This window comes from Melanerpes formicivorus, unplaced genomic scaffold (assembly GCF_026170545.1).
Source record: "Melanerpes formicivorus ecotype bairdi unplaced genomic scaffold, bMelFor1.0.p_v2 SCAF_95, whole genome shotgun sequence".
NCBI classification, from domain to species: domain Eukaryota; kingdom Metazoa; phylum Chordata; class Aves; order Piciformes; family Picidae; genus Melanerpes; species Melanerpes formicivorus.
The window spans coordinates 729,417-752,447 of NW_027142447.1; the positions used below are offsets into that span (position 1 = coordinate 729,417).

The window sequence follows — 23,031 nt, forward strand, 5'->3', positions numbered from 1 at the left end:
AATGGGGCTAGATTAATTTCATTCAGATCCCACTCAAAGGGGCACTTCGGTATTCAGTGAAGACACAGACACTGTAATTTATCTGAGACCTCACAGAGACCCTGCAATTGCAAGTGGCTGGCTCAGCACCAGAAGAATGATACTGAGAGGTCAGTCAAACATCGTGGGGCACAGAGACCTTCATTTGGTCCAGGGAGTATGGCAAAGTGGAGCAGGAATTATGTTTTCTGAGCTGTGATCTTAGGTGAGCAATCTATAGGAAGAGGTCTAGGATTGAAAACTTTGGGTCATGGCCGCATGTGAAGTGGCACATACCAAAATAATAACTTATAACTCACAAAAGCTATACAACCCAGGATTTAAAAAGGAGCCCTTTTTAGGGGCTCCATAGGGAATTCCTAGCAGATCTGGAACATTACCAATGAGGAGACTGAAAGTCTGGAATAAAGTACAATGGCTAGCCACACAAGCCTTTTAAAGACAAACTATGGACCTTGCAACTATTTCAGCAGGTGATAGCAAATCAACACAAGTTGTACAAAACAGAGTAACGACACAGCAAGGAACCACAGAGGAGGAAAGGATAACTAATTGGAATAGAACAGAACATAACAGAACAGAATAGAGTAGAATAGAAAAGAATAGAATAGAAAAGAAAAGAAAAGAAAAGAAAAGAATAGAATAGAATAGAATAGAATAGAATAGAATAGAATAGAATAGAATAGAATAGAATAGAATAAACCAGGTTGGAAAAGACCTTTGAGATCATCGAGTCCAACCTATCACCCAACACCATCTAATCAACTAAACCATGGCACCAAGTGCCTCAGCCAGTCTCTTCTTAAACACCTCCAGTGATGATGACTCCACCACCACCCTGGGCAGCACACTCCAATGGCTAATCACTCTCTCTCAGTGAAGAACTTTCTCCTCACCTCAAGCCTAAACCTCCCCTGGTGCAGCTTGAGACTGTGTCCTCATGTTCTGGTGCTGGTTGCCTGGGAGAAGAGACCAACCCCCACCTGGCTACAACCTCCCTTCATGGAGTTGGAGAGAGCAAGAAGGTCTCCCCTGAGCTTCCTCTTCTCCAGGCTAAGCAACCCCAGCTCCCTCAGCCTCTCCTCGCAGGGCTGTGCTCGAGACCTCTCCCCAGACTCGTTGCCCTTCTCTGGACACGTTCAAGAGTCTCAACGTATTCCTCTTGTAGCTGTATCTCAACTCAGCTTATTGCTATGTTCTGTACCAGTGAGGATCCCCACACAGAAACTGGCAAACTCATCAGAATCAAGAGGAAGAGACTCTGTGTTGCAGCATGCTCACAACAGCCTAATGCGTTAGAATATCGGTTTCAGGTTTTGATTTCTATTGTCAATACCTTGTTCGAAGGCATAGCACAAACAGAACTCCCAGGACAAGCAATGCCTTGGGAGAAATAAATAAATAGATAGATAGATAGATAGATAAATACCCCTCTGTTTGGCAAGACATATGAGGAACTGCTGAACAACAGCATTTCTGAACGGATGGAAACTGCTTACCTCATCATAGTAAGCTCTCAGGTCAGCTCTTTTGGATCGTAAGTCCCAGAGTACTACGGTCCCATTTTCGTAGCCTATCAATAGCTGGAGAAGGGAAACAAACACAATTAGACTTTCAGGATCAAAAGCTGGTATGTCTACAAATATCAGCAGAGCTCCATGGCTTAAAGAGAGTTTTGACAAGTAAATAAGCACTAGAAAAAGCCATGCCAAACCTGTAGATTCCATTCCACGTAGCACCTAGCTTTCAACTAGTTTTTCAATATAAATTACTTTTTATTCCTGGCAACTTAAGTTTTATTGTGGAAGGAAAAACAGAGTTTCTATTCCTATTATTAATTTGTTTTGTTTCTTGTTTTTCTTTCCTCTGCAAGATTATATGCCTGGACAGCCTTCATGACTGTGAACTTCATAACTCCTTCTATGATCAGGTGACTGCCTGGTGGATGTGGGGAGGCTTGTGGATGTAGTCTACCTAGACCTCAGCAAGGCCTTTGACACCATCCCCCACAGCAAACTCCTGGCCAAGCTGTCAGCCCATGGCCTGGATGGGAGCACACTGCATTGGGTTAGAAACTGGCTGGAGGGCCGAGCCCAGAGAGTGGTGGTGAATGGTGCCACATCCAGGTGGCAGCCAGGCACCAGTGGTGTGCCCCAAGGATCAGTGCTGGGCCCTGTGCTCTTTAACATATTTGTTGATGATCCGGATGAGAGCATTGAGTCCATCATCAGTAAATTTGCTGATGACACCAAGCTGGGGGCAGGATTTGATCTGCTGAAGGGCAGAGAGGCTTTGCAGAGGGACCTTGACAGGCTGGACAGATGGGCAGAGTCCAACGGCATGAGACTGAACACATCCAAGTGCCAGGTTCTGCACATTGGCCACAACAACCCCATGCAGTGCTACAGGCTGGGGGCAGAGTGGCTGGAGAGCAGCCAGGCAGAAAGGGACCTGGGGGTACTGGTTGATGGTAGGCTGAACATGAGCCTGCAGTGTGCCCAGGCAGCCAAGAGGGCCAATGGCATCCTGGCCTGCATCAAGAACAGTGTGGCCAGCAGGAGCAGGGAGGTCATTCTGCCCCCGTAAACTGCACTGGTTAGGCCACACCTCGAGTACTGTGTCCAGTTCTGAGCCCCTCAGTTTAGGAAGGAGCTTGACTTGCTGGAAGGTGTCCAGAGAAGGGCAACAAAGTTGGTGAGGAGTTTGGAACACAGCCCTGTGAGGAGAGGCTGAGGGAGCTGGGGTTGCTTAGCCTGGAGAGGAGGAGACTCAGGGGTGACCTTATTGCTGTCTACAGCGCCCTGAAGGGAGGTTGTAGACAGGCAGAGGTTGGTCTCTTCTCCCAGGCAACCAGCACCAGAACAAGAGGACACAGTCTCAGGCTGCACCAGGGGAGGTTTAGGCTGGATGTTAGGAGGAAGTTTTACACAGAGAGAGTGATTGCCCATTGGAATGGGCTGCCTGGGCAGGTGATGGAGTCACCATCATTGGAAGTGTTCAGGAGGAGACTTGATAGGGTGCTTGGTGCCCTGGTTTAGTTGTTTAGGTGGGTTGGATTGGTTGATGGGTTGGATGTGATGATCTTGAAGGTCTCTTCCAACCTGATTTATTCTATTCTATTCCAAAATAAGACTGTACCATGTTCCTCTCAGCCCTTCTTACCTTCCTTGCCCCTGTTGGAGGGAAAACAGTTTTTCACCTAAGAGATCACTCAAATAACTTTGAACCAAAGAGTGGTCAGATGAAACTCTCATTCTGCCACATGTATTTCTGTAATTTCTGCCTTTTATTGCTTTAAAACATGTTGAACAACTCCTGCAGAGAATAAATTGCTTGATTTCCTAGAAACTGAAAATGAATTAATTGGTATGGGAAGGGAAGGGAAGGGAAGGGAAGGGAAGGGAAGGGAAGGGAAGGGAAGGGAAGGGAAGGGAAGGGAAGGGAAGGGAAGGGAAGGGAAGGGAAGGGAAGGGAAGGGAAGGGAAGGGAAGGGAAGGGAAGGGAAGGGAAGGGAAGGGAAGGGAAGGGAAGGGAAGGGAAGGGAAGGGAAGGGAAGGGAAGGGAAGGGAAGGGAAGGGAAGGGAAGGGAAGGGAAGGGAAGGGAAGGGAAGGGAAGGGAAGGGAAGGGAAGGGAAGTCTCAAATTGTGCCAGGGGAGGTTTAGACTCAAGGTGAGGAGGAAGTTCTTCACCGAGAGAGTAATTCGTCATTGGAACGGGTTGCCCAGGGAGGTGGTGGAGTCACCATCCCTGGAGGTGTTCAAGAGGAGATTGGACGTGGCACTTGGTGCCATGGTCTAGTCATGGGGTCTGTGTTAATGGGTTGGACTCGATGATCCTTGAGGTCCTTTCCAACCTAAGTTATACTGTGATACTTGAACATGTCCAGAGAAGGGCAACAAGGCTGGGGAGAGCCTTGAGCACAGCCCTGTGAGGAGAGGCTGAGGGAGCTGGGGTTGCTTAGCCGGAAGAAGAGGAGACTCAGGAGTGACCTTCTTGCTGTCTACAACTACCTGAAGGGTGGTTGTAGCCAGGTGGGGGTTGGTCTCAATGGACACAGTCTCAAGCTGCACCAGGGGAAGTTTAGGCTTGAGGTGAGGAGAAAGTTCTTCACTGAGCGAGTTGTTAGCCATTGGAATGTGCTACCCAGGGAGGTGGTGGAGTCACCATCCCTGGAGGTGTTCAGGAGGGGATTAGATGTGGCACTTGGAGCCATGGTTTAGTCCTGAGGTGTTGGGTGACAGGTTGGACTTGATGATCTTTGAGGTCTCTTCCAACCTTCATGATACTGTGATTCTGTGTGAATACATAAAATCTTTTGAGGTCCCTAAAGACTAAATGCTGGTCAGCCTCTTCACAGAGAGGATCAGCACAGTATGTGAAGGTCTATCCAATGCTGCAAAACTTGGGGCTCCCATCATCTGAAGGAATGTGAAATTGTGTACATTCTCCTTTTCACAGTAACTCAAATAAATGGTATTTCAGTCAAAATGTTATGGAGTCTGAGTGGCTTTCTTATTATCACAACAAGCACTTGCACAAGTGCGTTATAGCTGGGTTTCAAGCCGGTTGAGTTCAGTTCTTATCTACCGGTATTCTTTTCATCTCAGCTTTTGTACAAATACATTCAGGAAAGGGAAGGAATAGAAATGTATTTAGTATGTGACCCTGTTTCATAATCAGCCTTTCTCCCTGGTGAAGCAGGCTTGTCTGTCGATTTTTGTCACACTCTCTGGCACAGATACCACACTGCAGGTAATTACTGAAAGGTTAAATAACTCCTATCAGAGACAGCGCTCCACCTGATCTGCTGCTGAAATGCTTAATGCACAACAGCACTAACAAGTTACCAAGTGATGTGAATTCAGGGAAGAAGCTGAAAAATAACCAGATTTGCTGCACAGGCAGGAATCTCTCTCTCTCTCTCTCTCTGCTCAGATGCTGCTAAACCACCCGTACTGTGGTGTGACACTGCAGCCAGAATTCCAGCTGGGTGAATGTGGTTAGTCTCTTTGCCTGTACATTTATGATGCTCTGAGCTCTAACCTGTCTGAACCATAGGAAACTCAAATATTCTCTGTCCTCTTGGCCATGGAAAGCACTTGAGAGATCTATAGGATATATGAAGTAAAAAAAAAATATAATAATCCATAGATTCTGTTGAAGGAGAAAACACAGACAAATAACAAAAATGTGTTAAAAGAGTTGAGGGAATTAACCTTCTAAGATTTAGAATAAACCTTTATTAGAATAAACCAAACCAGGTTGGAAGAGACCTTCAAGATCATCGTGTCCAACCCATCAACCAATCCAACCCACCCAAACAGCTAACCCATGGCACCAAGCACCCCATCAAGTCTCCTCCTGAACACCTTCAATGATGACGACTCCACCACCTCCCCGGGCAACCCATTCCATAGCACAATCACTCTTTCTGTATAGAACTTCTTCCTAACATCCAACCTGAACCTCCCCTGGTGCAGCCTGAGACTGTGTCCTCTTGTTCTGGTACTGGGTGCCTGGGAGAAGAGACCATCATCCGCCTGTCTACAACCTCCCTTCAGGTAGTTGTAGAGAGTGATAAGGTCACCCCGAGCCTCCTCTTCTCCAGACTGAGCAACCCCAGCTCCCTCAGCCTCTCCTCATAGGGCTTGTGTTCCAAACCCCTCACCAACTTCTCGTCAGCTTGTTCTTCCTGGCACCTTATTTAATGACTTATGCTTAATTAGGCTAAGAATCATGAAGGAAGCTGGACACAGAATCACCAAGGTTGGAAGAGACCTCAAAGATCATCAAGTCCACCCTGTCACCACAGACCTCATGACTAAACCATGGCACCAAGTGCCACGGCCAATCCCCTCTTGAACACCTCCAGGGGTGACACAATTTGAAGAAGGGAGGAATTCTGGCAAGGTCTTCTTTGTCTAGTGGAGTTGCTCTACATTTTGATTTAACTTCATGAAATGTTTTTGATGATGGTGTTTGAGGGAGATTGCTCCTTTACAATCAATTAATTCCACCCTAGCACATGCCAGCCAGCCACTTACTTGTCCTGGCAGTGCAAACCAGCTGAGATTGAAAAAACCAAACACCACAACCCAAGCCTGCCAAATGCACACTGTATTTAGATGTCTTGATGTTATTAGATCTCAGAACAGAGACTCAGAGATAGGAATTTTAGTCCACCAGCTAATAGTTAATAACATTAAACCTTTCTCTATTAAGCTTTCTCCAGTTGCTGGGAAACTGCAGATGATGCAGCTAATGTCCTCTCCTGTGTCAGCAAGAAGAAAAAAATCATGTTTGCTACAGTTCTGCTGCTTATAAATGTCTGTGCACTTCAGTCTGTTCCTAATGCACACTTACTCACTGATTTGGCACAGTTATATTTCATGAACATAATCACTAGGTTCCCAAATTGTTCTTAAGTGACACATTAAATGCCCAGATTCTCTTTGTCATCTGTCTTCCAGCCATGGCTTGCCAAATTCATAAAAGAGACTGTCTGCAAAGTCTTCCTGGAGGGCACTCCAGAAAAATTTTGAATGGCAAGAGTCTTCTGGAATTGCTTTCACTCTTTTGGCACAGAGAAAATGGTCATCAGTCACTGATACAAACTGGAACTTTTAGGAATATAAAGAACTCTTAAAAGATGAATAAATAGTCAGCACACAAATTTTCCTGCTTTTCAAAAAGAGGTCTCATTATTGTCCTGGATTTGGAAAGGTTTATCTGGGGTTTAGGGCTCTCAACCACTCAGTGCCTGTAGGAGAATGCTACGTATTTACTTCAGTGAAATGTGAACATGAGCCAGCAGTGTGCCCAGGTGGCCAAGAAGGCCAATGGCATCCTGGCCTGGATCAGGAATAGTGTGGCCAGCAGGAGCAGGGAAGTCATTCTGCCCCTGTACTCAGCACTGGTTAGGCCACACCTTGAGTTCTGTGACCAGTTCTGGGCCCCTCAGTTTAGGAAAGATGTTGAGATGCTGGAAGGTGTCCAGAGAAGGGCAACAAAGCTGGGGAGGGGTTTGGAGCACAGCCCTGTGAGGAGAGGCTGAGGGAGCTGGGGTTGCTTAGCCTGGAGAGGAGGAGGCTCAGGGGAGACCTTACTGCTGCCTACAATTCCCTGAAGGGAGGTCGTAGGCAGGTGGAGGTTGGTCTCTTCTCCCAGGTAACCAGCACCAGAACAAGAGGACACAGTCTCAAGCTGCACCAGGGGAGGTTCAGACTGGATGTTAGGACGAAATTCTTCACATAAAGTGTAATTGGCTATTGGGATGTGCTGCCCAGGGAGGTGGTGGAATCACCATCACTGGAGGTGTTTAGGAAGAGACTGGATGGGGTGCTTGGTGCCATGGTTTAGTCAATTAGATGGCGTTGGGTGATGGGTTGGCCTTGCTGATCTCAAAGGTCTTTTCCAACCCGATTAATTCTATGCTATGCTATGCTATTTCTATTCTACCTGTAATAAAATCTGTGATACCCCAGAGAGGGATATACCACTGCAATCTTGCAGAGTACAACACCCTTGTACTTGTAGAGTACAAATAGATCTGTATTTTGAACAATGATTATGACTGGACTCGATGATCTTTGAGGTCTCTTCCAACCTTAGTGATACTGTGATTTCTCCCCACCATTCTATTCCTGAAGCCTGGGTAAATAGCAATTTCCTTTGCTGCCCATCATGAAGTGATGGAAGGAGTTGGCTTTCTCCCACCATCTCTAGGTGGTTTTTGGTTAACTTGAGGCTGAGAAGCTAAGCAGAGTATGTAAACCTGTCTTGAAACAGCACTATTACCTAAAAACAGCTCTGCAAAATTGCACAAAAGGTCTGCATATCACAGTATCTTATACTGAAATGGTCAAGGGTAAAAATCAGAGAGCAATATGGGAGAAGTACTTATCATATTCTCTCATAGTCTCTCAGCCTAAGCAATTTTCTCATTCAAAGACAGCCAACTCCACAGCTAGGTATGACTCTGTTTAACCTCAACTTTTAAAGGAAATTGAGCAAACCTCTTCAGTAACTCTCAAAGCAATTTCTCTTGTGCCAGCTTTTCTCCTTTGTGACCAGTAAACACTTGCAGCACCCACAGTACCACTTGGCAAAAGTTTTACAGCTTCTGCTCACTGTACACCTGAAAGACAATTTAATTGGCTTGTTTGGAATCTGACTTCTATCAGCTTTCTTTGGTATACTTTTGCATTGAAAGAGACAATGAACTGTTTCTGCCCTCTTTATAACAACTGTGATTTTCCATCTCAGAATTACACTAAGCTCTTTTCCCTCATCAGTTATCCTGTCTCAGACATATCTCCTAGAGAAAAAATTGCCCCTTCTCTGAGTTTCTTTTGGCCACAATAACCCCATACAGAGCTACAGGCTGGGGTTGGAGTGGCTGGAGAGCAGCCAAAAAGAAAGGGACCTGGGGGTGTTGATTGACAGCCAGCTGAACATGAGCCAGCAGTGTGCCCAGGTGGCCAAGAAGGCCAATGACATCCTGGCAAGCATCAAGTATAGTGTGGCCAGCAGGAGCAGGGAAGTCATTGTTCCCCTGTACTCAGTCCTGGTTAGGCCATAACTTGAGTCCTGTGTCCAGTTCTGGGCCCCTCAGTTTAGGAAGGACATTGAGACACTTGAACGTGTCTAGAGAGGGGCAATGAGGCTGGGGAGAGGCCTCGAGCACAGCCCTGTGAGGAGAGGCTGAGGGAGCTGGGGTTGCTTAGCCTGGAGAAGAGGAGGCTCAGAGGAGACCTTACTGCTGTCTACAACTACCTGAAGGGAGGTTGTAGCCAGGTGGGGGTTGGTCTCTTTCCTCAGGCAACCAGCACCAGAACAAGGGGACACAGTCTCAAGCAGCACCAGGGGAAGTTTAGGCTGGAAGTGAGGAGAAAGTTCTTCACTGAGAGAGTCATTAGTCTTTGGAATGTGCTGCCCAGGGAGGTGGTGGAGTCACCATCCCTGGAGGTGTTCAAGAGGGGATTGGATGTGGCACTTGGTGCTGGCAGAGACCTCAAAGATCATCCTGTCCAACCTGCCACCACAGACCTCATGAATAAACTATGGCACCAAGTGCCACATCCAATCCCCTCTTGAACTCTTTCAGGGATGGTGACTCCACCACCTCCCTGGGCAGCACATTCCAATGACTAATGACTCTCTCAGTGAAGAACTTTCTCCTCACTTCCAGCCTAAACTTCCCCTGGTGCTGCTTGAGACTGTGTCCCCTTGTTCTGGTGCTGGTTGCCTGGGAGAAGAGACCAACCCCCACCTGGCTACAACCTCCCTTCAGGTAGTTGTAGATGGCAAGAAAGTCTCCACTGTTGATAGGTTGGACGCGATGATCTTGAAGGTCCATTCCATTCCATTCCATTCCATTCCATTCCATTCCATTCCATTCCATTCCATTCCATTCCATTCCATTCCATTCCATTCCATTCCATTCCATTCCATTCCATTCCATTCCATTCCCCTTCTCCAGGCTAAACAATCCCAGCTCCCTCAGCCTCTCCCCGCAGGGCTTGTGTTCGAGGCCTCTCCCCAGCCTTGTTGCCCTTCTCTGGACACATTCAACTGTCTCAATGTCCCTCTTAAACTCAGGGGCCCAGAACTGGACACACAGTTTTGTTTGCAATATGGATAAGTCCAAAGAGGAATAATGCAAATTAAATTCAGATGTGGTCTTTACTGTTTTTCCAGGCACCCGTATCAATTTCAGCATAATGCCCCCCCTATCAGTATGAGAAATTCAAACTGCTTGCAAGTCTCCATCAGCTGTTATGTGAGGCACACTGTCAAATAGATACACCATTTGTAAGATGTAGTCCTGTATAAAATGTAATAGGCAAAAGCAGTGAAAAATAATGACATAATTAAATGCCCCTTAGACAAAGGCAAAGTGCTCAAATAAATCCAGTAGGAACATAGAAATGCTTTAATAAAGTAGGTATTTCATTTGGGGAAAACTACCATTAAAAAAACAAAAGCCAGCTGTGAATTTCCCTCCTAATGGTATCATGGGGAGGTTCAGGTTCAATTTTAGAAGAAACTTCTTCACTGAAAGAGTTCTCAAACTCTAAACAGGCTCCCCAGGGAGACAGCTGAATCCTAGTTCCTGGAGGTGTTTCGAAGATGCAGACATGCAGCACTGAGGGACATGGTTTAGCCAGACTTGGTAGTATTATATAAAGGTTGGGCTTGGACTTAAAGGTGTTTTCCAACCCAAATGACTGCATGATTCAATGACCCTAATGCTTCGTGTTGTGAATACAGAACACAGAATACAGAATTAACCAGGTTGGAAAAGACCTTTGAGACCATCAAGTCCAACCTATCACCCAACACCATCTGATCAACTAAACCATGGCACCAAGTGCCTCATCCAGTCTCTTCCTAAACACCTCCAGTGATGGCGACTCCTTCCTGGGCAGCACATTCCAATGGCCAATCTCTCTTTATGTGAAGAATTTCTTCCTAACATCCAGCCTAAACCTTCCCTGGTGCAGCTTGAGACTGTGTCCTCTTGTTCTGGTGCTGGTTGCCTGGGAGAAGAGACCAACTCCTACCTGGCTACAACCTCCCTTCAGGGAATTGTAGACAGCAAGAAGGTCTCCCCTGAGCCTCCTCTTCTCCAGGCTAAACAACCCCAGCTCCCTCAGCCCCTCCTCATAGTGCTTGTCCTCGAGACCTCTCCCCAGCCTCATTGCCCTTCTCTGGACACCTTCCAGCAACTCAACATCTTTCCTAAACTGAGGGGCCCAGAACTGGACACAGGACTCAAGGTGTGACCTAAACAATATTGAGTCCAGGGGTACAGTGACTTCCCTGCTCCTGATGGCCACGCTATTTCTGATCCAGGCCAGGATACCATTGGCCTTCTTGGCCACCTGGGCACACCGCTGGCTCATGTTCAGCCTACTATCAACCAGTACCCCCAGGTCCTTTTTTGCCTGGCTGCTCTCCAGCCACTCTGACCCCAGCCTGTAGCACTGCATGGGGTTGCTGTGGCCAATGTGTAGAACCCGGCACTTGGATGTGTTCAATCTCATGCCCTTGGACTCTGCCCATCTGTCCAGCCTGTCGAGGTCCCTCTGCAGAGCCTCTCTACCCTCTAACAGATCAACTCCTGCCCCCAGCTTGGTGTCATCTGAAATTTACTGATGATGGACTTTCACTTGTTAATAGCTCTTTGCTGTTCTCAACGCTGTTCACAAATAGCAGCAAGTTCTAAATGTCTGTTACTGTTGACATCATTTTTATGTAAGAAAATGCTTCATATCAATGGAAAATTTACTATAATGCCTTCACACCAGCATGTTAATCCAAGCACTGAAATGACGTTAGAGTTTTTAGTCAATTCTTCCTTAAGCAAAGTGGTGTTTATTTAATCAGGGCTAGGTTTGCTTGGCTATAGGTTTCAAAGTACAGGATGCTGTCTGTGTCATCGTTTTTGACTCACTCTAATTCTACAAAGATTATTTTTTCTTTAAAATGGTAAAATAGTAGAAGTGGCCTTGCAGATACAGAAAGAAAGCAGATATTAACATTGGTGATTAAGCGAAAAGAGCTATCAAAGCAAATGAAGGCTTTGAAAGGCTGCAATGTTTTATACCATTAGTTATACTCACTTTCCCCTCATCTCTTGGGCTGTCACTTAAATGTACAACTGGCCCTGGGTGAGTCTTCGTGGATCTGCAAGACACAAATTGATTCACATCTGTGACTGTTTTTGGTATGAAGAAAGAGATGCTTACCTGAATTTCCAGATGTGTGCATGAATATCTCCAACAGTTTAAAGGTCATTGTTAAAGGCCTGACAGAGGAAGAAAGCTTTCTGAAAGTTATTAATATCTTTCCACATTCACCTCTGTTTCCTTTTTGCCATTATAGGCAAAAAAAATTCTCTTGTGCTGATGAATCCTTTCTGCTATTTTATATTCAAAACCAATTTCACTATTCCTCCTATTACAGCCATTCTAATTGTGGCCTTCCAGTATCTGAAGGGGGCCTACAGGAAGGCTGGGGAAGGACTTCTCAGGATCTCAGGTAGTGATAGGACTAGGGGGAATGGAATGAAGCTGGAGGTGGGGAGATTCAGGCTAGATGTGAGGAGGAGGTTCTTCACCATGAGAGTGGTGAAGCCCTGGAATGGGTTGTCCAGGGAGGTGGTCGAGGCCCCGCCCCTGGGGGTGTTTAAGAGCAGGCTGGATGAGGCTGTGGCCAGGCTGATCTAGTGTGGGGTGTCCCTGGCCATGGCAGGGGGGTTGGAACTAGATGATCCTTGTGGTCCCTTTCAACCCTGAATGAAACTATGAAACTATGATGAATCCTTTCTGCTATTTTATATTCAAAACCAATTTCACTATTCCTCCTATTACAGCCATTCCCCACTCTCAGTCTAAGGCTTTTGTTTTGCCTTTTTTTATTCTCCACTCCCTTTAGACCTACCAATGTTAAAAGTCAAGAACAATTTAGATAAATCTGTGAAGCCACCATATTCTTTTGAAGATGTCACTGTCCATCAATGAATGTATCCATCTGTCTTTGGGTAGAAGCAAACCCTTACGTGACCTAAGTCACCCCACATTACATTTAACTTTAGACTAATTGTATTTCCGTTGTTACACAAAACAGTTGTTCCTCTGTAAATGTTATAAAACATACTACCAGTCTTATTTTCATCTTGTGTACTCCTGCAGGGGAGTAGCCTCAGACTTTCTTGCTAAGACCTCAGCTAAAAGGAGTAACCTTCACTAATACAATACATTTTCCTACCTCCTCCATTGCTCTCTTGAATCTGTTGTAAATGATCATAGAATCAACAAGGTTGGAAAAGACTTCAAAGGTCATCAAGTCCAACCTGTCACCCAACACCTCAGGACTACTAAACCATGGCTTCAAGTGCCACATCCAGTCCCCTCTTGAACACCTCCAGTGATGGTGACTCCACCACCTCCCTGGGCAGCACATTCCAAAGGCTAACGACACTCTCTGGGAAGAACTTTCTCCTCACCTCAATAGTTGGAGGATCCTGGGATTTATTACACTTCAATAAAATTTCTTTTTGCTTTTCAGGATATTGGTGTTCTGGTGCTTTTGGGAGTATGATCTTTTTAGTATTACATTCTTAGCTGTTTCTTTAGTTTTGTTGAGTAAGACCTTCATATACATTATCAAGAAAGTTGATACGAAGCAGAGCAATCTATGCACTAAATGGATCACAGATTAATTTTCCTCATTCTCTTTCCTCTATATCTGATACATGCAGTCTCTTAATATTTTGATTACCTTACTTCTCAGTATTTTAAAAGTTTAGTTAGAATAGCATAGCATAGCATAGCAAAGAATAGCACAGCATAGCCTAGCCTAGCCTAGCATAGCATAGACCAGGTTGGAAGAGACCTTCAAGATCATTGTGTCCAACCTATCATCCAACACCACCTAATCAACTAAACCATGGCACCAAGCACTGCATCAAGTCTCCTCCTAAACACCTCCAGTGATGGTGACTCCACCACCTCCCTGGGCAGCACATTCCAATGGCCAATCAGTCTCTCTATGAAGAATTTCTTCCTAACATCCAGACTACACCTCCCCTGCTGCAGCCTGAGACTGCGTCCTCTTGTTCTGGTGCTGGTTGGCTGGGAGAAGAGACCAACCCCTTCCTGGCTACAACCTCCCTTCAGGCAGTTGTAGACCTTCTGGTCTCCTCTGAGCCTCCTCTTCTACAGGCTACGCAACCCCAGCTCCCTCAGCCTCTCCTCACAGGGCTGTGCTCCAAACACCTCACCAGCTTTGTTGCCCTTCTCTGGTCACGTAACATCAAGTCAACATCTTTAGTTGTTATGTATTATAACTGACTTGGTCAGGCTGCTTCCATTTTCTTCCAATTTTAGTGTTTGAGTCTGTCAGGTGTGTCACTCCACCAGAAGACTCAATGAACCACTGTCTGGCTTTCACATGCACACCACCAGTGTGTGTATGAGTCTTTGGTTCCATTCTTGTTAGCGCAAATATCAGACATATGTGTCAAGATGTTGGCAGTGGGAAATTGCAGAGGAAGTCTCTGTGAAGAGAGGCCAGGGTCTCCAGTGTCTCAAATGAACCCAGTGCATGGCACAGCTGTGCCCTGCAGCCAATACAGTGGTGCCTCAGAGAAAACAAATTTAAGAAAGGGAAAAAAATGCTGCACAGGCAGTGAGGGGGAAAATAAGAATGAGAAACAGTTCTGACAGCCCTATGAGCAGCAAGGCCAGCAAAAAAGGAGGGGAGGAGGTGCTCCAAGTGCTGGAACAGAGATTCCCCTGCAGCCTGTGGAGCAAACCATGCCAGACCAGATAGCTCCTCTGCAACTCAGGTCATGGAAGACCCCACGCTAGAGCAGGGTATTTCCTGAAGGAATTGCAGCCTGTGGAGACCCTGCACGGCGTGGGAAGAGGGATCTATACTTTTACAGCACTGAAGCAGGTTTATTCTGAAGGACTGCCCTCTACTACTACCTGAAAGGTGGTTGTAGCCAGGAAGGGGTTGGTCTCTTCTCCCAGGCAACCAGCACCAGAACAAGAGGACACAGTCTCAAGCTGCACCAGGGGAGGTTTAGACTCGAGGTGAGGAGAAAGTTCTTCACCGAGTGAGTCATTCATCATGGGATTGTGCTGCCCAGGGAGGTGGTGGAGTCCCCATCCCTGGAGGTGTTCAAGAGGGGATTGGATGTGGCACTTGGTGCCATGGTCTAGTCATGAGGTCTGTGTTGATAGGTTGGACTCAATGATCCTCGAGGTCTCTTCCAACCTCAGTTATACTGTGATACTGTGATACTGTGACTGCAGCCCATTAAAGGATGTGTGGTGGAGCAGGGGAAAAGTATAAGGAAGAAGGAGCAGCAGAGATAAGCTGTTAAGGACAAACCACAGCACCATTCTCCACCCTCCCTGTGCTGCTTGGGGTGGAAGAGTGGGAGGAGACAGAGGAACTGTGCATGAAGGAGTAAAGCTGAGCCTGGGAAAAACAGCAGTTGGACGGAAGGCAGTTTAGTTTTTGGTGGTTTTTGTTTGTTTGTTTGTTTGAATTATTGTTTTCTTTTTCACCAATATACTTTAAGTGTAAAATGAATTATATTTTCTCCAAATCAAGTCTGCTTTGCCCACTGACAGTGACTGGCAAGTGGACTCCCTGGTTTTATTTTGACCCACAAACTTTTCCATTTTCTTTTCTTTCCCTGTCCTGTTGAGGACTTTCTGACCTTGTCAGGAAGTTGGAATGGATCCTTTTCAAGTAGGTGCATACCCTAAAACTCATTTCAGAAGTGCCATCTCAGATAAGATCACACACTGTTTCTGTAGGGATGACATCAGATGTTTCTGAACATTTGTGAGACTGCAGAGATTACTCCCTAGCAGTCCTCCTGCAGTTCCTCTCCACAGCTCCAAGAAACATTGGGGTTTTTTTTTAGTACCTATCAAGTAATGTATTTGCATCAAACCCAACTGCTCTTTGGAGTAGACAACAAGGAATAGTCACAAAGTGCAGCACAAAGCTTTTGGTCTGGTTTGAGATGGGACATACACAGTCACATCTTGGGGGAGATGTTTGGGGTAGGATATAGAATAGAAAATAGAATAGAATAGAATAGAATAGAATAGAATAGAATAGAATAGAATAGAATAGAATAGACCAGACCAGACCAGACCAGACCAGGTTGGAAGAAACCTTAGAGATCATCAAGTCCAACACCATCTAATCAAGTCAACCATGCAACCAAGCACCCTATCAAGTCTCCTCCTAAACACCTCCAATGATGGTGACTCCACCACCTCCCTGAGCAGCACATTCCAATGGGCAATCACTCTATCTGTGTAGAATTTCTTCCTAACATCCAGCCTAAACTTCCCCTGGTGCAGTCTGAGACTGTGTCCTCTTGTTCTGGTGCTGGTTGCCTGGGAGAAGAGACCAACCTCTGCCTGTCTACAACCTCCCTTCAGGTAGTTGTAGAAAGCAAAAAGGTCTCCCCTGAGCCTCCTCTTCTCCAGGCTAAGCAACCCCAGCTCCCTCAGCCTCTCCTCATAGGGCTTGTGTTCCAAACCCCCCATCAACTTTGTTATATATTGATAAACAATAGCACCAGTTCAAATGGAGCAGGGGAGAAAACTGTGCAGGAAAGGGTTATCACTTTCTCCATGCTACACACACTTTCACTTGTTTATTGCTGCCTTATGGCTAGGTATAGGAGAGATGTGAGAAATCTTCTCTGGCAACAAAACTTGCTTGCTTCTCCTGAAGTGATGGTATCTCTTCCTGGTGTAGGACTGTGGCTAGGAACCCAAAGCCAGTCCTTTGCACCACACTAAGATCAGGAACAGCCTGCCAAAGGCAGATCGGTGCCTTACTTCTTGCACCTTCTTATCTCCTCAAGGAAGGGATGTATAAATAGAAGAGCAAGGTTTCTTTTCAAACCCTAGGGAAGTGTTGCTTGTCAAAGGAGTGCCAGGCATTAGGCTTTACAGCAAATTTCTCCTAAGGGTAGACATTGTGACTGCACTACAAGTAGGATTAAATAAAGCCCTTATTTAGGTAACTGTATTATATCAATGGTTGCTAGGTTGGACTCTTAGAGGTCTTTTGCAAACAAAACAATTAAATTATTCTATTAGTTTACAGAACTCTGAAACAGTATCAGAGCTACAGATACAGTAATTACTACTTTCATGCATTAAATTATAAGATATGTGGAAATGTCTACACACAAAAACATTTTGCCTCGTAGCTTTCATGTATCTAAAAGGTTTCCCTCATTGCTATTACGGTAGAGTTGTCAAGGAGACTGGAAAGTTGCATGCTGTTATTGTGGAACAGGGTACAAAGAAAGAAAAACTCTTTTGAATAACATTAAAAGCAAAAGCAGAGATCCAACAGCTCCTGGAAAGGATGCAGAGGTGCTGGGAAACCAACCACACTTGAAGCGATTGTGATAAAACACGTTGCTGTTGATGCCAGATACTTGTGTAGAGGCATGCCTTCAAGCTGGCTTTAGGAGGCTACAAAAACTAAATCCTATTCTTTGAGAAAGGGGGAAATCAGGAAGAATCAGGAGGCAAAAATGAGGCTTAAGTGAAACAGTTGAGCTGAGAAGTCTTCATTCTAGAATAGAATAGAATAGAATAGACCAGACCAGGTTGGAAGAGACCTTCAAGATCTGTGCGGCCAACCTATCATCCAACACCACCTAATCAACTAACCCATGTAACAAAGCACCCTGTCAAGTCTCCTCCTGAACACCTCCAACGATGGTGACTCCACCATCTCCCCAGGCAGCCCATTCCAATGGGCAATCTCTCTCTCTGTGTAAAACTTCCTCCTGACCTCCAGCCTGAACTTCCCCTGGTGCAGCCTGAGACTGTGTCCTCTTGTTCTGGTGCTGGCTGCCTGGCAGAAGAGACCAACCTCTGCCTGTTTACAACCCCCCTTCAGGTAGTTGTAGAGAGCAAGAAGCTCTCCCCTGAGTCTCCTCTTCTCCAGGCTAAGCAACCCCAGCTCCCTCAGGCTCTCCTCACAGGGCTGTGTTCCAAGCCCCTCACCAACTTCGTTGTCCTTCTCTGGACTTGTTACAGCAAGTCAACCTCCTTCCTAAACTGAGGAGCCCAGAACTGGACACAGGACTCGAGGTGTGGTCTAACCAGTGCAGTGTACAGGGGCAGAATGACTTCCCTGCTCCTGCTGGCCACACTACTCTTAATGCAGGCCAGGATGCTATTGGCCCTCTTGGCTGCCTGGGCACACTGCAGGCTCATGTTCATCCTACCATCAACCAGCACCCCCAGGTCCGTCTCTGCCTGGCTGCTCTCCAGCCACTCTGACCCCAGCCTGTAGCTGGGGTACTGCTAAGAACAACTGGGAAAGCACAGCTCTGAAAAGACGTGAAAAGGATAAAACACAAAGTCCATACACAGCAGGGGGGAGTGGGGGGAAGGTCAAGTCCAAAAAGTATCAGCAATGATTTGCAGTAAAAATTTCTTGAGGCAAAAGTTGCCTTCAACTGAGCAAGGAGTATGAAGTAATGATACAAAAGATTACATTTCATAGCCTTCATTGACCTTTAAGCCCAGAAAAACATACCATGGAAGAACTGAAAAACAGAACAAAAGGTTCCCCTGACAGCTACACTGAACCAGAAGTTTGTTAAGAGACAAGTGATACTTTGAGCTGCCTTGGTCTTCATCAGAAGTTATTCCTGACAGCTGCAGGCATTAATTTATTTGGGGTGTGCTCCAGCCACAACAACCCCATGCAGGGCTACAGGCTGGGGTAAGAGTGGCTGGAGAGCAGCCAGGCAAAAAAGGACCTGGGGTACTGGTTGATAGTAGGCTGAACATGAGCCAGCAGTGTGCCCAGGTGGCCAAGAAAGCCAATGGCATCCTGGCCTGGATCAGGAACAGTGTGGCCAGCAGGAGCAGGGAAAACATTGCACTCCTGTACTCAACACTGATTAGGCCACACCTTGAGTCCTGTGTCCAGTTCTGGGCCCCTCAGTTTAGGAAAGAGGTTGAGTTGCTGGAAGGTGTCCAGAGAAGGGCAACAAAGCTGAGGAGGGCTTTGGAGCACAGCCCTGTGAGGAGAGGCTGAGGGAGCTGGGGTTGCTTAGCCTGGAGAAGAGGAGGCTCAGAGGAGACCTTCTTGCTGTCTACAACTCCCTGAAGGGAGGTTGTAGCCAGGTGGGGGTTGGTCTCTTCTCCCAGGCAGCTTGTGACCGAATAAGAGGACACAGTCTCAAGCTGTGCAGGAGGAAGTTTAGGCTTGATCTTAGAAATAAATTCTTCCCAGAATGAGAGATTGGCCATTGGAATGTGCTGCTCAGGGAGGTATTTGAGTCACCATCACTGGAAGTGTTTAAGAAGAGACTGGATGAAGCACTTAGTGCTATGGTTGAGTTGATCAGATGGTGTTGGCTGATAGGTTGGACTTGATGATCTCAAAGGTCTTTTCCAACCTGGTCTATTCTATTCTATTCTATTCTATTCTATTCTATTCTATTCTATTCTATTCTATTCTATTCTATTCTATTCTATTCTATTCTATTCTGTTCTGTTCCGTTCCATTGGTTGGACTTGGTGATCCTGAGAGTCTTTTCCAACCTGAGTGTTTCTGTGATTTTTTCCTGTGATTTTGGAAGAGGACAAAGCTGATAATACCACAAGACTTGAGTCTTGCTGAGAAGAACAGGGCTGGAATGAAGAAGCCATTTGCTGTAAAACAGGTCTTCTAAAAGTGGAAAGCTCAAAAAGAAGTCTTCTGCAATGTTATAACTGGGACCCAGGAAAATGTGAGAAGCACAGAAATTATGTATTACTCCATCATTCTGAGAATCTTTATGTACTCTAAGAAACAGAATGACTCACATACTGTGGCAAGAACTTCAAATACCAAGGCACTCTTTAAATAATATATGACAAAACAGACTGAAATCAAGAGAAAACAAGTTTCCTCTTGGAAAAAAAAAATTAGTCTGCACTGTTACAGAAGCAACATAATGATTCTTAAGAAGAATGAAAATCTGGTGGCAGAAAGTGGTAGGAGTTAGGAGAGGATTAAAAAAAATTAGGAAAATATCTATATTAGTCATTGTTACAGAGCTGGAGCTGAGTGAATGTCTCAGTGCTGAGAAAAGCATGTGCATAAGCAGACAATTCTGTACTGCCAGCAGCCAGACGTCTCCCACAGCTCTGCCTTCCACACAGGTCCAGCACACCAGAGATTTTAAGACTTTCTTTTCATTGGTAGAGCCATGGAGAACTTAACAAGAATGAGTAAATTAGATACATCATTCACATACTGTGGAACAAAGCTGGGAACTGGAGCAAGTAAGATGCTCCAGTTGCTCAAGTTCATTTTAGCCTGGAGAAGAGGAGGCTCAGGGGAGACCTTATTGCTCTCTACAGCTACCTGAAAGGAGGTTGTAGCCAGGTGGGGGTTGGTCTCTTCTCCCAGGCAACCAGCAGCAGAACAAGAGGACACAGTCTCAAGCTGTGCCAGGGGAAGTTTAGGCTCAAGGTGAGGAGAAAGTTCTTCCCAGAAAGAGAGATTGGCCATTGGAATGTGCTGCCCAGGGAGGTGGTGGAGTCACCATCCCTGGAGATGTTCAAGAGGGGATTGGATGTGGCACTTGTTGCCATGGTCTAGTCATGAGGTCTGTGGTGACAGGTTGGACTTGATGATCTTTGAGGTCTCTTCCAACATTGATGATACTGTGGTACTGTGAGTATGCTCACAGCAGATCCTCATGCTGGAACTTCACAGTGGAAACAGCAGAGTAAGAGGCTTTTACTCACAGGAAGCACAGATTTATCTCATTAGACTTTTATGTAAGTCTCCTTCCATTTCATCCCCACACACAGGCCTCTGTGTTAGCTTGTCATAAAAGAGTCATTTAACAGACACTCAATACATTTCTTACCCATTCACTAGATTTTGATGAGTCTAGTTCTGGGCCCCTCAGTTTAGGAAAGATGCTGAGTTGCTGGAAGGTGTCCAGAGAAGGGAAACAAAGCTGGGGAGGGGTTTGGAACACAAGTCCTATGAGGAGAGGCTGAGAGAGCTGGGGTTGCTTAGCCTGGAGAGGAGGAGGCTCAGGGGAGACCTTATTGCTCTCTACAACTACCTGAAGGGAGGCTGTAGACAGGCGAGGGCTCGTGTCTTCTCCCAGCAAAAAAGCACCAGAACAAGAGGACACAGTCTCAAGCTATGTCAGGGGAGGGTCAGACTGGATGTTAGGAAAAAATTCTTCATAGAGATAGAGAGATTGGCCATTGGAATGAGCTGCCCAGGGAGGTGGTGGAGTCACCATCACTGGAGGTGTTTAGGAGGAGACTTGATAGGGTGCTTGGTTGCATGGTTTAGTCGATTAGATGGTGTTGGTTGATGGGTTGGATGCGATGATCTTGAAGGTCTCTTCCAGCCTGGTTTCTGTTTCTATTCTATTCTATTCTATTCTATTCTATTCTATTCTATTCTATTCTATTCTATTCTATTCTATTCTATTCTATTCTATTCTATTCTATTCTATTCTATTCTATTCTATTCTATTCTATTCTACTCCATTCCATTCCATTCCATTCCATTCCATTCCATTCCATTCCATTCCATGCTGTAGACACAGAGATTTATCTTGGAATAACAGGATGCACACATCGATCAACAACCTCGTGTGATATTCTTCATTTAACCAATAATGTATAACAATAGGATGTGTGGACCATTGTGGGAAACCAATGAAGCTATGCAAACTGTGCTCTGTGAGTCTATATAAGCTGTACAGGTTCCTTAATTAAACTGAAGAATACTTTGATCATATTGGTCGTCCGTATTGATTCCGAACTCCGTCATCAACATCTAAGGTCCTGTACAAAACAGTTAATGCTGCACATGCATGCTAATATTAGTCAAAACAAATAATTCCTGAAATTAAAGCTTAAGACAGCTATGAAAATCACCACAGAGACATATGCAAAGAAGCCTGCACTTACAGTTCTATTGCCTTGTTCCACATGATAACATATCCGGAAAGAATGAAGGACTCGATATTTACAATGTGTGTATTTCCTCTCTCTGTTCCAACATAAAGCCATTTACTCTGGAAAGGCAGATGGCAGTAAGTAATCCTGGAAAGGAAAAACAAAAGAAGTGACTGAATACTGTGCTTACCATATTTTTGGAACACTCTTTCAGTCTGGAGAAGAGAAGGCTCCCAGACCTAATTGTGGCCTTCCAGTATCTGAAGGGGACCTACAAGAAGGCTGGGGAGGGACTGCTCAGGATCTCAGGGAGTGATAGGACTAGGGGGAATGGAATGAAGCTGGAAGTGGGGAGATTCAGACTGGATGTGAGGAGGAGGTTCTTCAGCATGAGAGTGGTGAAGCCCTGGAATGGGTTGTCCAGGGAGGTGGTTGAGGCCCCATCCCTGGAGGTGTTTAAGCGCAGGCTGGATGAGGCTCTGGCCAGGCTGATCTAGTGTGGGGTGTCCCTGCCCATGGCAGGGGGGTTGGAACTAGATGATCCTTGTGGTCCCTTCCAACCCTGACTGATACTATGATTCTGTAAGAAATAATTGTTCTTTCCATTTTATAACCTGAGAAATGCTTGCCTAGCAGGCTCAGCATCCTGAAGAATGTGAAGGTTTTGGGGAGCCATCTCCAGAAAAATCTTACAAGAGAAGATGAAAGAAAGCAAGGTCATTTTACCTGCCTATACTAGGGACAGGAGTCATGGCTCGAGCACTGGACTAAGTCACATTATCTCCACAAGTATGTGAATTGCACTATGTTATCATCCAAGACTCTCAACTAAGACCTTGTTTTATATCCTTTCCTGGAATATGCAATTTTCCAGTTCAGCAAACAGAGTTAATGGACATCAGCAGAATTAATGTGTTGTACAATGGTGTGACACCATGATTCACACTAGGAAACATTCACTTTATTGTTGATCTGGGAGAGGAGGGCACTAGACAGGAGCATTACCAAGCGTGTTTAAGTATTATATCATAGACTCACTGATTCCCACATGCATATTTTCCCCACAGCACGATGAGCTAGTGCTGTATTAGCTTGTGAAGATGTCATGACAATTCCTCATGATAATGTGGAGTTGTTTTCACAGGTGATGAATGAGCAGATCCAGGTTTCCTTCACACTGTAGATTTTATGTAGATGTGAAATGCAGTCAAGCAAAAGGAAACCTATATGAGATCTAAAAATATGCTACTAAAGTATAATTCAGTGCAGGCTACCTCCAGGTTGAGCTTTAACCTGATCTTATGCTATAGACTCATGAATTTTGACTAAAAGCAGGTATTTTGCTTGGTATGCCAGGTGTTATTATATTTATTATTGAGTTCCACATGTGGGCTGTTCCTGGCTTTTGTATGCACATTTGATTTGCAGCTATGCATTTTACCCTTAATACCTTCCTCCCCCACAGATGTCTGAACATTATTTAAGGAC

The 23,031-nt window shown here is 45.5% G+C and overlaps 1 protein-coding gene across 6 annotated transcripts in view; it reads right to left on the reverse strand.

Moving 5' to 3' along the window:
• The window catches only part of STXBP5L (syntaxin binding protein 5L), a 252,640-nt gene that overhangs the window by 108,388 nt on the left and 121,221 nt on the right, over positions 1–23,031 (reverse strand). For all 6 annotated transcript variants that reach the window (XM_068165947.1, XM_068165952.1, XM_068165953.1 and 3 more), the window contains 3 exons: positions 21,556–21,690; positions 11,668–11,731; positions 1,539–1,622 (listed from right to left, as the gene is read on the reverse strand). In XM_068165947.1, coding sequence (XP_068022048.1) covers positions 1,539–1,622; positions 11,668–11,731; positions 21,556–21,690 — 283 coding nt within the window. The remainder of the gene's footprint in view (positions 1–1,538; positions 1,623–11,667; positions 11,732–21,555; positions 21,691–23,031) is intronic.